This window comes from Populus nigra, chromosome 11, assembly GCF_951802175.1.
Source record: "Populus nigra chromosome 11, ddPopNigr1.1, whole genome shotgun sequence".
Taxonomy (NCBI): domain Eukaryota; kingdom Viridiplantae; phylum Streptophyta; class Magnoliopsida; order Malpighiales; family Salicaceae; genus Populus; species Populus nigra.
Window position 1 is genome coordinate 4388527 of NC_084862.1, and position 15604 is coordinate 4404130.

Here is a 15604-nt window from a genome sequence, read left to right on the forward strand (position 1 = left end):
AAGTAAATCTCAAAAAGTAACTATCAAAATATCAGTAATCACTCTTTAATTACCATAAATGTTTTTCGTGTTTATAAATATTTTTTTAAGATATAAAAAGAAAAAAAATACTTGACAAAAAACAAAAACATTTTAAAATTTAAAATTTTAAAAATAACTAAATCTACCGTGGTCAACATTGTTCAATTGATTATTCAAATATTCTATATATATATATATATATATATATATATATTAACTAGTTATTCTATTTACTAAGCCATCATTATCTCTAGAAATACAACGACTTTCCTAAGATAAGAAAAACATAAAGTCTTTGGGATATTAGTTGGACGAGTCATTGTTGTTTACTTTTCTTTCATTATTACTAATATTATCACCCATCCCACCCTCCTTACTAGACATATTTTTTAAAATTTAATTTAATTATATTTACTTGACTAAAAATAAACAATACGTACACTTAATAACAAAGGAATTTGCTAATATTTTTTCTAGTAAAAAAAAATTAAATTTAATGATAAAATTTAAAAAAAAATTGATAAAAAAACTTCCAACCCAACTTTTTATATAACTCAAATTTAAAATTAAATTATATATAAGTTGCTCTAACACGGTCCAGTTAATTTAACTTGTCTAAATAAAACTCGGCTGTTTAATAAAAAAATTTAATATAAAAAATCTCTTAATCAACTTCTTTTCCATATTAAATTTTGAAAAAATTGTTTCACAATGATTTAGGGGACATGGAAGGTACACGGATAACCCATAGTATTGTAAGAAAAAGTTGGAGATAAGATCAAGAAGAAAAAAAAATAAAAAAAATAAAAAAGGAAAAAGGAGCTTCATAATGAATATGAATAGTGAAAGCACATGATTTTTTAATTGAATTAGGTAATTTTAATATTATTTTCTGTGAACTTCCTCCTTCTCTTTCTATACATAAACTGTTCGTGCGAATCTTTTCTAAACCGGCCCGGCCCACCAGATCAAACAAAAGACATGGACGTTGTTCCTGTAGATATTTTTTTTCTTGTATTTTAGATCAACGAAAGCTCACATCTCAACCACCTTCTCCATCATCTTTCTCCTACCTTTTATCTCTCCCTCTCAGAGGACTGATCAAGAGAGACTCTCTAATAACAATACAGACACTCTGTATCTCTACGTGCCGTAGCAGCCCTGCAAGTTTACATTCCCAGGTCAGTCTTCTCAACATGTAAACGCCTCTGGCTTTGATGCACGTCCGGCCTGTTATCATAATATTACAACGTTTCAATACTTAATTATGGCTCCGGTGGTTACCATATCCGGCCGCTTGCCGTTCAGGGAGCCCTGTTTATGCTCTCTTACAATATATGCAGTGTAGAAATTCTGCACAGCTCTTCCTTATGCATAAAAGTCTTGGGTTTGTGATTCTCTCTTAATGATGCTCGGAAATTTGATACGTAGCATCCGTTTAATGCTGTTAGTTTTTACTCTTCCCGTCCCTCCAATCGTAGTTGCTGGAAGTCTGGAACTATGTTAAACTTTGATTTTTTAAAAAAATAAATTTTTTTAGTATTTTTAATTTTTTTTATGTGTTAATATCAATAATAATTTTAAAAAATAAAAAAACATATCATATTAATGTATTTTTAAATAAAAAAATACTTTAAACCGCAACCATTACCACAATCTCATCAACTAAAATATGGTTAATTTTAGTGATTATAATCAGTGGCAGAGAGAGGTGGGATTGGCAAGGGTCTGGTCTCTACAAGGAAATACCCTTCCCTTATAAATATTTAATAAAAGTAATTAAAAATTTTTCTTGCCTCCTTCTAATTTTTTTTTCTTGCTCTGCCCTGGTTATAATTGAGATTGAGGTTAAGGCTAGTTATAACTCAATTATGTATGAAATTCAATTATAAAAACTAGTTTGTTTTGTTTTTTATAGCTTTTTCAATGAGTTTCATACACAAATCTTGACCTTAACTATAATTTTTTTTTTATAGGGGTGTTTGGGACAATGATAAAGTTTGTTTCTCTAAATGTTTTTCGTTTAAAAATATATAAAAATAATATATTTTTATTTTTTAAAAATTTAATTTTGATACCAGCATATTAAAATAATAATAAAAATTAAAATTTTATGAAATAATGATTACATCGCTTTCACAAACACACTATATCTACTTAAAAGCATAGTAATAAGACATGGGAGTCAACTGAATGCAAGACTTAGGTTATGGGTCTAGTAAGTTGCCCATGTTTCAACAACTCAATTTAAAATTATAATTTTTTATTTCTAGATAATGTTATTTTGATATATTTCTTAAATTTTAAAATAGTGGTGTTGTTTAGGTGAAAAAAATACATTAATTGTGTCGTGTTAATTAGTTTAAATTAAAATAACTGTAATAAACATGATATAAAAATTTTGGTTCGAAAAATTTACACTTTTTCTTTTTTTATTTTTTATTTAAATCCTTATTTCTTGACCAGCTCCCAAGTGATATCTACTCACCCCTACCACTGGCTCATCTGGCTAAGAGACGGATATTAGGATGGGAAGACATTTTGCTTTTAAAAAGTTTTGAATTTTTTTTTGAAAAGTTTTTATATATTAATATAAAAAATAAAAAATATTATTTTAATATATTTCTAAAAAAAAACTGATTAGATTTTTCTATATGCAGATTTTTTAATTAAAAGAATATACGTAAACATGTTTAATTAAAAAGATAAAAAGATAAAAATAAAAATAAATATGTCTTGTAATTTTAAAATGATTTTTTATTTTTTAAAATAGAAAGTATACAGAGATGCCATATCCCTTTTATCTCGAGTGTCTACGTCTTTTCAATTCTAAAACATTAATCAAAACATTAACATTACCTAACGAACATGAGGCGGACATGGTACTGAATGTGTATTTTTCAAACTTGCTCCATTATCATCCCTAGTAGTGAGGACATATGATGGATTAGGTGCCAAGGAACAGGCATGGCGTTTAGTTTGTTTCAAAGATTAGGTTTGCTTGGGGTTTCAGTGGCGTGGCCAGTAATCCATAGCATTAGAGGAAAAAAAATCAAACTGGAAGATACAAATTTTGCTGGAAATATATTTCAAGATAATAGTGTTTGTGTGTGTTCTTGTGATGTTCTCTACTTTCAGATTGAGATCAAGCATGTGCATTGACCCAGTGAAGGATAATTCTGCTATTAATTTACAACTTTTACTCATAAATGCATCCTGTAAAAGGACAACTTAGCAAGGGATCTTTGAACTCAACATTGTATTCTTAAATTCTTGTTTATTTAGATATCCATATTCCATTAGTCCTGAGGCACGATGGAGAATGGTCTCGCAGCAGCTGAAGGTGAAGAGAAGCTTTTTCCCGATACCCATGCACAGAAGGTATGCCTTTTGCTTTGCAAAAGGTTTTGAGTGGTGATAGCTAACCCTATATGCTGGTATTATACATGTTTTTCCTCATATGTGATGTTAGTTTTTTCCCCTACTGTTTATCATTAGGTCGATCCGGGAAAACCTGCTTCACTGACATGGAAAAGGCAATTGAATAGCAATGGGAAAATCCCTGTGCAGTTCGGTCTAAGTTTCCGAGAAATATCACATATGGTATGCTTGCAACTTTTTTTCTGGGGCTTCTTGTCTTTCTACTTGAACAATTATCTATAGATTGTCTTTTGACATGATAAGTGAAGAACCAAGATAAGCTTTGTTGGCTTCTATAAAGTTTTCAATTTTACAAGTAAAACTTATCATGGTTATTGGAGCTTGGATTGATTGAGTAGAAATTGGAGTCATCCCCAGCTAAAAAAGACAGTGGAATATGTGAAATTACTGGAGACAAGTGCATAACTTCATTATTCTAAATAGTAATTATGAAATCTCATATGATTCTTGCTTTTTGAAAGTTACCAATGGGCCTGAGACTGTGGCGTCACATCAAGCAAGAAGCAGCAAAAGAAAGAGTAATGCTCCTCTCTCAATATATATCTAAAGACGTCTCTGTTTCCGATATCTTTTACAGATAAAGACGACCTTTCCTTTATATATTTCAGGCAACAATATTTGATTTTTCCAAGAAGCACATTCTTTCAAGTGATCATGGGATCCCTTTAGGTGGTATCGGGTAGGCTCGCAACATCGCTTTCTTTGCATATTTCTGATATTCAATGTCTTTTGTTTTGATTAACATTATTTCAGAGAAAGAGTATAGACAGTCTCTGATGTAGAAATATCAAAGAATCTGCACTGATGTGAGTGCGACCATGGCATTCGAAAGCATCAGGCTATCTAATTAAGGAAAAAGTATTTCAGTGCAGGAAGCATTGGAAGAAGCTATAGAGGCGAGTTTCAACACTTTAGACTGTTCCCTGGAATATGTGAAGAAGGCCCAGTTTTGGCAAATCAATTTTCCGTAAGTTTACTTCTCATCTTTTGATACCTTTTGCCTTGTCAATTTTCTGTAAGGATGAGTTTCCTGTCAATCATAGTTTGCTAAAATAGTTGCTGTTATCTTTCTCAAATGGTGTCAAACTTTAAATAAAAACGTGGCAAACTTAAAACCATTTCTAAGTAGTGTTTGCCTTTTAAATCTAACAATGCAGTTGCTTTCGAATTCATAGGCATAGCTGCTTTGATTCCTGTTTCTGAAGTGAAGTTTGTGCTGCCCAATCTCCTTGAAAACTATTAAAATAGCTAAATGCTCTCTCTTCATGCAGGCTTTTGTTTCCCGTCCGAGTGGTGAAACGTTTTCCTCTGTATTATGCTCTAGGACTCCAGACATCCCCAAGTAAGCCACCTTTATGATTTCATTTGCTGTTTTTAATATTTTTTAAATCACCTCTCGTGAGTACTCACGCAACAAAATTATATTGACTCAAGAACTGTGTTGTGCAGAGAAAGCACAGGTTCAGGCATTGAATCTTGGGATTGGAATCTGAATGGCCAGAAATGTACATATCATGCTCTTTTTCCCAGGGCTTGGACAATCTATGACGGTAATAGCTTCAGTAACATTTTGGACAATCAAATACTGAGACTGGGATTTGCAATACCATTGTTCATTCATTGTATGTTTACTCACTTGTATAAAAATAGGTGCACCTGACCCAGAACTTACAATTGTTTCTCGACAAATTTCACCTTTCATTCCCCACAACTATAAGGAGAGCAGTTTCCCTGTATCAGTTTTTACTTTCACGGTAGGAAAGGGCTCGTAAGAAACTCCATTTTGTCATAGTCAGCTGCCTTCAAATTGTTTTAACCTAACGTGATTCCTTTGCTTGTTTCAGCTATCTAATCATGGAAAAACTTCAGCTGATGTCACCGTAATGTTTACATGGGCAGTAAGTTCAGAATGTTGCATTGTCCACCATGTTTTTATTGTTAAAACAAGGTTAACTTGAAAAATTAAGTTTCTTCTAACATATCCTAATCAAAAGTTTCCTGTTTTTGACTGTTTCAGAATTCTGTGGGTGGGGTCTCTGGACTTTCTGGTCATCATTTCAACTCAAAGATGATGTAAGAATAAATTTATTTACCGGAATGTGGATGCTATTCTTTTATTTTGTAACCTTAAATGCTGCTAATTTATTTTAAAATTTTATTAATTTGGTTCAATCATGACCTCTTACCAGGACAAAAGATGGAGTTCATGCAGTCACGTTACACCACAAGTGAGTCCCTTTCACTTATTTATATGCATTTGATTTGATAGCTGAGCCTTGTATATCTAATGGGAAGTGTAATTCCTTCAGAATGACAAATAGACAGCCTCCGGTAACCTTTGCCATTGCAGCACAGGAGACGGCTGATGTTCATGTTTCTGAATGTCCTTGCTTCCTGATATCTGGAGATTCCCAGGATGTCAGTGTCACAGCAAAAGATATGTGGGATGTAATTAGAAAGGTTTGGTTTTTCCCATTCGTTGCTTCTCAATGAAAAAAGAAAGTAATTTGTTGCCTTCTTGTTGTTGAAATATTTCTCTAATTTTTTCATTTCAATGCAAGTTTTTCTTATCAGGTTAATATGAAGCCAACAACAGTACTGTTTATATGCATTTCATTCTTCCATGACTTCTTAACTGTAAAATATAAACTGCCTTCTGTTTCGGGAAATCAAATTTTGTATGGACTGATATTCATTTTTACTAGTCCATTACTTGGAAATTTTCTGAAGATATTTACCCTTAACTTTATTTCTTGCAGAACGGGACATTTGATCAGATTGGTTGTAATAAAACTTCACCTTCAGAACCAGGATCATCTATTGGAGCAGCCATAGCAGCCTCTGTGACCGTTCCTTCCGGTTCTATCCGCACCGTCACATTTTCATTATCATGGGACATCCCAGAAATAAGATTTAGTGAAAGAAGTTACCACAGGTGGACTGCCTTAGTTGTCTATAACTAGTGTTATGCACACACCTCTTTAGCATGAAGTAATATGGTTTTGTAATTTGTACTAACAAAACATCTCAATATCAGGCGTTATACAAAATTCTATGGCACACTAGGAGATGCAGCTGCCAACATTGCACGTGATGCTATTCTTGGTAATGGTTATACTATCTACCTATGGAATAGCCAAGTCTTCGGATAGCATCTCGAATATCTACTGAGAATAATAATAATATTTTTGTGTTCTGAAATAGTTTGAAAACCTCATGGAATGCAAAATTTTTCTCTGCTAGTTGAGCTACTTCGCAAATAGATGTGTATCTTTCTTGACATGACATTAGGAACCAGAACGTCATTCTTACAGCTTTCTTGATAATTTTGATACTGCCTTAAGTTTCGTATCAATGTCTAGATGTGAAGAGAATGTGAATCTTATCTTGAAATGTAGTCAAGGAAGTTTGACGTGCAGTCACAAAAATGAAAATAGCAGTAGTTTATTGAAAATGCAGGTAGATGGAACCAAAATACACATTTAATAAAATACTTTCTTCCTACTATTTTTGAAAACAGAGCATGCTAACTGGGAATCCCAGATAGAAGCATGGCAAAGGCCTATTCTTGAAGACAAAAGGGTTCCTGAATGGTGAGTTAGATGAAGTTCCTGCTAGAAAGTAGGGCATTCTAGATCTTCCATGTAGTTCAAAAAATATTGAACCTGAGAATTTTTTCCTAGGTACCCTATCACTCTCTTCAATGAGCTCTATTATCTCAATGCAGGAGGGACAATTTGGACAGGTACTCATGGGTTTGAGCTTAATGTACAAAAGCAAAAATATGATTTGTTGATCAATGAAAATGACCTATGTTACTTTCTGCAGATGAATCACCTCCAATGCAAAATTTAACAGCTGTTAGAGAAAGAAGATTTTCTCTTGAAAGGTCAAGTTCAGGTTACAAGAATGTAAACGGTATTGCTCATAAGAATGACACGGCTATTGAAATTCTGGAAAGGATGGCATCCACGTATGAACAACTACATAATCCGGTATCATCAAATTCCGTTTTTGGAGCAAATTTGCTTCAGAATGGAGAAGAAAATATCGGCCAGCTCCTTTATCTTGAAGGAACTGAATACCTAATGTGGAATACCTATGATGTTCATTTCTATGCATCTTTTGCACTTGTAATGCTATTTCCAAAACTTGAACTCAATCTCCAAAGAGACTTCGCAGCTGCAGTACTGATGCATGATCCTAGTAGGATGCAAATTATGAGTGATGGGAAGTGGGTTCCACGAAAGGTTCTTGGTGCTGTTCCTCATGATGTTGGGCTTAATGACCCCTGGTTTGAAATAAACGCCTATAACCTTTTCAGTACAGCTAGGTGGAAGGACTTGAACTGTAAATTTGTTCTCCAGGTGTACAGGGATGTGGTTGCTACTGGTGATAAAGATTTTGCTCGAGCTGTTTGGCCTTCAGTATATGTTGCAATGGCTTATATGGATCAATTTGACAAGGATGGAGATGGAATGATTGAAAATGAGGGGATACCTGATCAAACCTATGATACATGGTCTGTTACTGGCGTAAGTGCATACTGTGGTGGGCTTTGGGTGGCAGCACTCCAGGCTACATCAGCCATGGCACATGAAGTTGGTGATGATGGATCTGCTAATTATTTCTGGATTAAGTATCAAAAGGCAAAAACTGTTTATGGCAAGTTATGGAATGGTTCCTACTTCAACTACGACAGCAGTGGTAATAAGTCTATACAAGCTGATCAATTGGCTGGGCAATGGTGAGCACAAATCATCGAGTTTCTACTTTGTGCATCAAAAATTCAAAGTAGTTGATAGCATATTAGGGAAACTGACTTATATTAACTGGAAAGGCCAACTGTTCATATATAACTAAGATTTTAATGTCTTCTTGCTATACTATCTTCATGTCTTCTACATGCTTTATGGCTAATTGCTTTCTTCACTTTCCCCTGTCAGCAAATTATACAACTCTCTTTTGTTTTTTCTTCTTGTGATATTTTACAACTAGTGGGGTATCTTTCGGCAGCATATTACTCAATCGTTCACTTTCTTCTGCGTCAGCATTACCAGGGCTCCATCTCAGTCTTCTTTGCTAGCTATTCTGTCTTTTATTTCCTTAGCTTTGCTGTTATTCAATTAATAACGTTCACATTTGGTCTATAAGCTATCCTGCGTGCTAACACTTTATGCTGTTATTGAGTTGATCGTTATCACGCATAAGGGTTCTTATAATTTACTTTTACCAAAACTTCCTTGCTTGTTTTATGATTTCTCTTGTTTGGTACTTAGCAAAAGTATGTTGTGGAAATACTATTCTGGTTCTCCTTCTGATCTTGCATTTTAATCTTGAACACCTACGCAAAACATGCAAATTGAAAATAATTGACAAGAATGTGAAGTGACTTGTAATCAAACTAGTATCGCTTTCTAAGCATCGCAAGAACGTCAAAGTCTGGATTTTTTCAATGAAGTTATGTGATCTGAGCTACAATCAGAAATGATACGAGGTTAATGGTGCATAACTTTGAAGTGGCACACGATCTTGTTTCACTGGACCATTTACGTGACTAGTGCTTGGTTATGTCACAGGTATGCTAGAGCGTGTGGCCTTTCACCGGTCGTCGATGGGGACAAAGCCAAGAAGGCATTGGAGAAGATTTACGAGTTCAATGTCTTGAAGGTGAAAGGAGGAACGCGTGGGGCTGTGAACGGGATGCTACCAGATGGAAGAGTTGATCTGACGGCAATGCAAACGAAAGAAATATGGCCTGGTGTTACTTACGCTCTTTCTGCTTCTATGATTCAAGAGGGAATGGAGGAGATGGCTTTTCAGACTGCAGTTGGTATCTACAAAGCAGCATGGTCCGAAGAAGGTCTTGGGTAAGTTTTCCTCTTTATACCATTTTCTTTAACTTTTCAACGTAGATGAGACAGCATTTTTCCTTATCAAAGAGCTCTTGCCTTCTTGCAATATTCATCTCCAGAAACAACTGTGCAGGTGTGTCTGCTATTGAGTCCAAGCCATAAATCGAGTTTATTGTATATTCATAGAATGCACATTGCTTAGCCGGTCCGGAACTAGACAAGTCCTTCCACATTTTAGGAACCAGTTAAAACAAAAGATTTTTACGGAAATGAAGTGATCTTTTCTATTTGCTTACCAATCTGATCGATGTAACCTATAGATTCGTCAGGTAATATCTAGCATACGCACTGCACCTAACTATTTTCTGGACACAAGGAAGAAGTTCGAGCTCGAGACCTCCAGACCTCTTGAATGGTGAGAGGACACTGAAGCCAGTTGAGTCATAGCTCACCGGCACACTTCACATAACTATATATGATCGCATCTTTAATTGAGTTGACTCGCTCTATCTATATTTTCTTTTAGTTACTTCTCTTCCAAACATAGTGTTTTTGGTGTTATACTCCTTACACTAACATTCATTTTCCAAATACTTTGGTCACAGTAGTTGTTTTTGGTTACAGTTATTCATTCCAGATTCCAGAAAGTTGGGACATGAATGATCAATATCGGTCTCTTTGCTACATGCGACCTTTAGCCATATGGGCAATGCAGTGGGCTTTATCAAAACCTAAGGACTTTAAAGAAGAGATGCACCATGAAGGGATCGAGGACGAGTCCTATCTTAAGCAACATGCAGGATTTTCCAAAGTAGCTCACCTTCTTAGGTTGCCGGAAGAGGAAGCACCAAAAAGCTTCTTTCAGGCTATTTATGAGTTTACTTGCAAGAGAATGCTATTTTAACTTGAACTAAATCAGTCTTCGTATTCTTCATGGGATGTTTAATCACACCCTAGTTAAGTGTATATGTGTATCTTGGAAGATGTTGTAACTGACAGTTTCTCAATCCATAAACACACTTATTAAGTAATTCTTGGTTACATAGGCATGTTCATTCACCACCATATGAGTGTTCTTCACCAATAGAATTATTGAAAGATTTTTTTTCAAAATTATCATCATTAGTTTTCGAGAGGAAAGTGATAATGTTTCGAAATCTAATATACTCAAGAATAAAATTATTTAGTGTTTGAATAGTGATTAATTATTAATTCATGTCAATTTTCTTTTATCTGAAACTTAGAAAGTAAATTATTGGTGGTAAAAAGTCCAAAACCTACAAAACAATATCTTTTGGTGGGGTTTAAGGACCTTAAACAATAAAATTAATGACTTTTTAGTAAAAGATTGCAATAAATAAGAGAATGAGTTTTAAATTTCAAGAACAAAAGTTTTTGTTCTTGTTTTTATATGATAAATGCTTTGAGAATTAAAATATGAATATTTTGAAGAGAAAAATTGTGAACCCTTTACTTGGTTGGTTCTAGAGGTATTTATAGCATTTGAAACTTGTCATGTTGCTTGAATGAAGGAGTTATAAATGTAATTTTCTCATGATAACATCAATGATAGATAAATATCTCCTATGCAATATTAATGAGGAATAAATATCTCTTACACAATATTATTGTTGATGAAAATATAGTAGGCCCTTAAAAGACTTATATACACCTAGGAGCGTTGAGATAAAAGTATTTTTTACATTAACATTTTATGTTAAAAGTCACATGAATAAAAAACAATGAAGTCTAGTGGCCAAACATAGGATCTATAATGATCGTCAGGCCCAACATGGGGTTTATAATAATCATCAAGCTTATACCTACTTGAACTTGACATGAAGCCAAGCTCACAATTGATGGGTTTGGTAGCTTGTCAAACCCTTATATGTATTTGGATTTAGTGCGTAGCTAAACTTAAAAGATATTGGGTTTGGCAATTTGCCAATCCTATATCTACTTAAGTTCAACATATAGTTGAACTCATAAACGTTAGGCCTATTTAGGCTCAACACATTGCTAAACCTAAAGAGGTCAAGCCTAGAAGCTTGCTAAACCCATGTCCATTTTGGCTCATCATATAGCCGAATCCAAAGATGTTGGGCTTAATAACTTATCAGATCCATGCCATTTAGGCTCAATGTGTAGCTAAACTCAAAGATGTTAAGCCTAATAGTTTTCTAGACCTATGTTTACTTGGGCTCAACATGTAGCTGAATTCAAAGAGGTTGGGTCTGAAATCTCGCTAGGTCTATGTCTACATGAGCTCAGTTAGTAGTTGAACCCAAGGTTGTTGGGTCTGGCAGCTCACCGAACCTATATCCATTTGAGTTTAGCATGTAGCTGAACCCAAAGTTAGGTTTAACAGCTTGTCAGATCCACATATACTTGAGCCCAGTATGTAGCTAAACCCAAAGATATTGGGTTTGACAGGTTGTCAAATCCATATGTACTTAAACTCAGTGCGTAATTGAACCTAATAATATTGAATCTAACAGCTTGCCAGACCCATGTCTGATTAGGCTTAGTGTGTAACTAAACCAAGAATATTGGGTCTTGCAACTCACTAGACCTATATCTGTTTGGGCTTATGAATCCATGAAGAGGACATTGCAGGGCAAGCTTGCACATGTTAAGAAGTGAAAGGGAAAGTGGCTGGTAGTGAGATATAATAGGATGGGATGTAAAATATAGGGTTATGCCCACTATTAGAGAGTAGCTTCTCTTGAGATGAACAATAAGCCCTGTCTGATCTCGGATGAGGAAAAAACATGTGTTGCGTTGGCCTTGACCTTAATTGAGTACAACATCAATAAGATGGATAAAACGCATTACCATGCCTTGTTGCAAAGTATACAACCTTTTTATCACTTGTTTTTATACATCTAAATACTCATTTCTAACTTTTTTTTATGCAAAGTTAATAGCTGAGAGAGGAGAAACTTCAGCAAGGTTTGTAGGGGAGAGCTTATCTGGATTGAGGAAAAGGTCTTCATCCTTTTGACTTAAGTGGAGCTTAGACTAAAGTATAGATGGAACATGACCCCATCAACATAGATGAGTTTTCTATTCCCAAGGACAATGTTCTTAAGGAAACAATAATGAGAACCACTACTCTTGTAGAAATGAGGGGAGCCACTACTCCCCTTCAGTTGACCCCTCTTAAAGTGATTGTAAGTGTTGCTACTTGGTTTAAGAGAAAAAAGGTCTCCATCCCTGTGAAGTTTAGCGTTGTAGCCTTAGCTGTAAAGGTCTTTCCTGTCATGACAATCCTAATGTCCTCACCTTTGATTTCTGTTGTAGAGACTTCTTTGGTTGTTGGGACCTTTATTTAAGGTGCTTTTTAGAAAGCTAGACAACCTGGGTTTGAGAATGTCTTTACCAACCTTGTCCTTGGTCGAACACCCTATGTTTTTCCCACCTTAATTGAGGAAGAAAGGTAGGTAATTAAGGTTGTTATTGGTAGGAGGTCTGGCCTAAGAGAGAATGACCTAGATGTGGTTAAGCACCCGAAGAGGGTTTTGGCCATTCCTTCAAACATCCTGATAATGAATGATGAAAGTTACAATCATCATCTAGCCCTAACTTGATAAATAATCTTTAATGTAAGAAACTCTCTTATCTAACCTCATTATTTTAGTTTTATAACTATTATTTCTATCAATCATTTTTAGCAGACTTTCATGATGTGTACTAATTCTAAGAGGTGATGGACGATTGGGAGAAGATAGGTGAAGGAGGCCATTGCTAAGCACATGACATACTAGACTGCCCTTCAAATTCTAAGGGATGAAAAGGCTACAGTGAAGTCTGAACTAAAGAACCTCAAAGTAGTTTATACGATGTTGAAGGATGATATGAGAGGTGTTATCCTTCAGCTGGGCTTCATAAAAAAGTAGTTTTGTTTGCCTTATAATGAAGTGGACTCCCCGAAGTAGGGGATAATTAAGAGGAAAACATCCCAAGATGCTATGAGAGTTAAGCTCCTTACTACTAGGGAATAAGCTTAGTGCTCTTGTGCGCGGTTGGAGGCTCCGAGGAACTTTTATGAGGAGTTCCATGAGTTTTTTAAAGTCTACAACATTGTATGGGATAATTAGGGACAATATATTATTTGTCATGTCCAATTTATATTTTTTCAATAGTCAAGAGGAATGCAAGTGGACATCAACGTTGCTTTCCATTGAGTCCTTGTGCCCTACTCTGTAGATGTCTTCCTTACTAGGGCTACAATTATCCAACATAGAGAATACTTGGCTAAGAAGTTTGGCATGGATATTTAAGCCTTAACCCCCTAACTTTCTTTAGCCTTGTAAAGAACCTTGGTCTTGCGAGGTTTGTCATTTTGTAATATACTAGAGTTTTATAAAAAATGCTCTTTCATTTTCATGCTTTTCTTGAGAAATATTTGGTAAAGTTGTTTAATCTGGATGAGTCCAATGCCTATACTTAGAAAAATATTTAGGAGGAAATCCTCTATGCAATTTGTATGGTTTAAACGCCCATACTTAGAAAAATCTTCAAAAGCCCATATCTATAAAAATATTCCGGAGGAAATCTTCTAGGCAGGTTGTATGAGTCCAACACTTATAAGTAGAAAATTTTTCAAAATCTTGCCTTTGAATTTTGGTATGATTTGAACTTTGCTTAACCTTTGTAGGACTCGCTACGTGCTTGGAACCGAGAAGAAATCTAGGTTGCATGTATGCCTTTCTTCAGGAGATCTTGCTACTTTAATATGGATGTCTTGTAAACATATCCTCAACGAATTGGTAAGAGGCCCTTAAACATCATCTAAAGGTTAGTGTCATTGCATCAGGGAAGCCTAAGACCTTTTCCTTAGAGAGTTGTAGGACTATTGCTCTAAGGAGATCTCATATCCATCCCTTAGAGATTATGGGTTATTGCTATAGATAGGCCAAGTTAGGGTGTGTTTGGTACTATGGTTGCTTCTGTGGTTGTGATTTAAAAAAAATAGTTTCATAAAAATCTTTTTTGTTGAGGTTTATTTAAAAAATTTAAGTGTTTGGTTAAAACTGTGATTGAAATTGAGGTTTAACAAAAAAGTTTCATGTGTTTGATTAATATGTTTTTTGTATCAAGTTTGATTGTGAAATTACTTAAAAGGACAAGGACATACATACATACATAATGAAATGACCAAATCCTTGTACATTATGGTTCTCTTTTATTGTCCTATCAAACTATTTACAATTCCATTGCGTACAAAATCCATACGTGAAGGCCTCTACAATCCTTGAAAATCAGAACGAGCTACAATATCAGGTAAGAAGTCATCCAAAATTAAATTGAGATTACGATCATATTCTGCAAAAACCTTATCATCTTGCGATTTACAATAGTTATGTAGTGCCATTGATGCAACTACAATATGAACTTGTATTTTATATGGATAAGCAGACATGTTTTGCAAAATTCTCCACCTCTGTTTCCATAACCCAAAAGAACGCTCTATCACGTTACGTAGTAATGAGTGTGTATGATTAAACACTTCTTCCCGACCACTTAGTTGCCCATGACGTCTAAATTCTTGTAAATGATACCTCTCACCTTTATAGTGACATAAATACCCATACTCATTGGGATATCCATCTTCAACCAAATACTATTTGCCCGCAAATAAGAACAACATGCTAATTTTTTTCAATAACTAAAAAAGAATATTATATGACTTCAATTACCAGCTCTTCAATTTACTTCAAATCACAACCTTCCGGTGGTTTTGGAAATTTAATACTACTATTGTCAATAGCTTCAAGAAAAGCACGCATATCGTGTGCATTGCCTTCCTATCTTGCCTACACAAAGATAAACTGCATGTCGAAACTACAAGCAACTATAACATTTTATGTCGGTACACCTTTTTTTCCAATAAATGGAATTTGATTATCAGATGATATACATGCATGAACATGTGTGTCATCAATTGCACCGATATAATTCTACAGGAAAAATAATAATATTGTAAGTCATCATTACATTAATAAAATATTTGATATTCATTTAAACAACATTAAAAACAAATTGTCTTACCTTGAAATGTAACATATATCTTGGATTCATTGCAATATCTCTTGGTGTGTTCGTAAATTGTGGATCTACTAGTTTTATGACTTCTACAACAAATAAATATAAGGATTTAAGGACTTCTTTTATACATCTACTAACGGTTTGACCTCAATGTTAAAATCTCTCCTCCACTTCCTGATTTAACACCGCAACTGCCATTGTAAATAGAAACATTGTTACCTTTTCAATAACACTCA

The 15604-nt window shown here is 34.5% G+C and overlaps 1 protein-coding gene across 1 annotated transcript; it reads left to right on the forward strand.

Moving 5' to 3' along the window:
* Window positions 1-1009: 1009 nt before the first annotated feature.
* On the forward strand, window positions 1010-10348 carry LOC133668558 (uncharacterized). Its single transcript, XM_062088484.1, has 20 exons — window positions 1010-1202; window positions 3307-3402; window positions 3520-3624; window positions 3924-3980; window positions 4071-4141; window positions 4330-4429; window positions 4734-4804; window positions 4912-5012; window positions 5113-5216; window positions 5307-5360; window positions 5480-5535; window positions 5652-5690; window positions 5772-5922; window positions 6222-6397; window positions 6500-6567; window positions 6983-7055; window positions 7146-7207; window positions 7291-8209; window positions 9042-9332; window positions 9942-10348. The coding sequence occupies exons 2-20, from the start codon at window positions 3337-3339 to the stop codon at window positions 10219-10221; spliced, it is 2844 nt and encodes a 947-aa protein (XP_061944468.1). The 5' UTR covers window positions 1010-1202; window positions 3307-3336; the 3' UTR covers window positions 10222-10348.
* Window positions 10349-15604: the final 5256 nt, after the last annotated feature.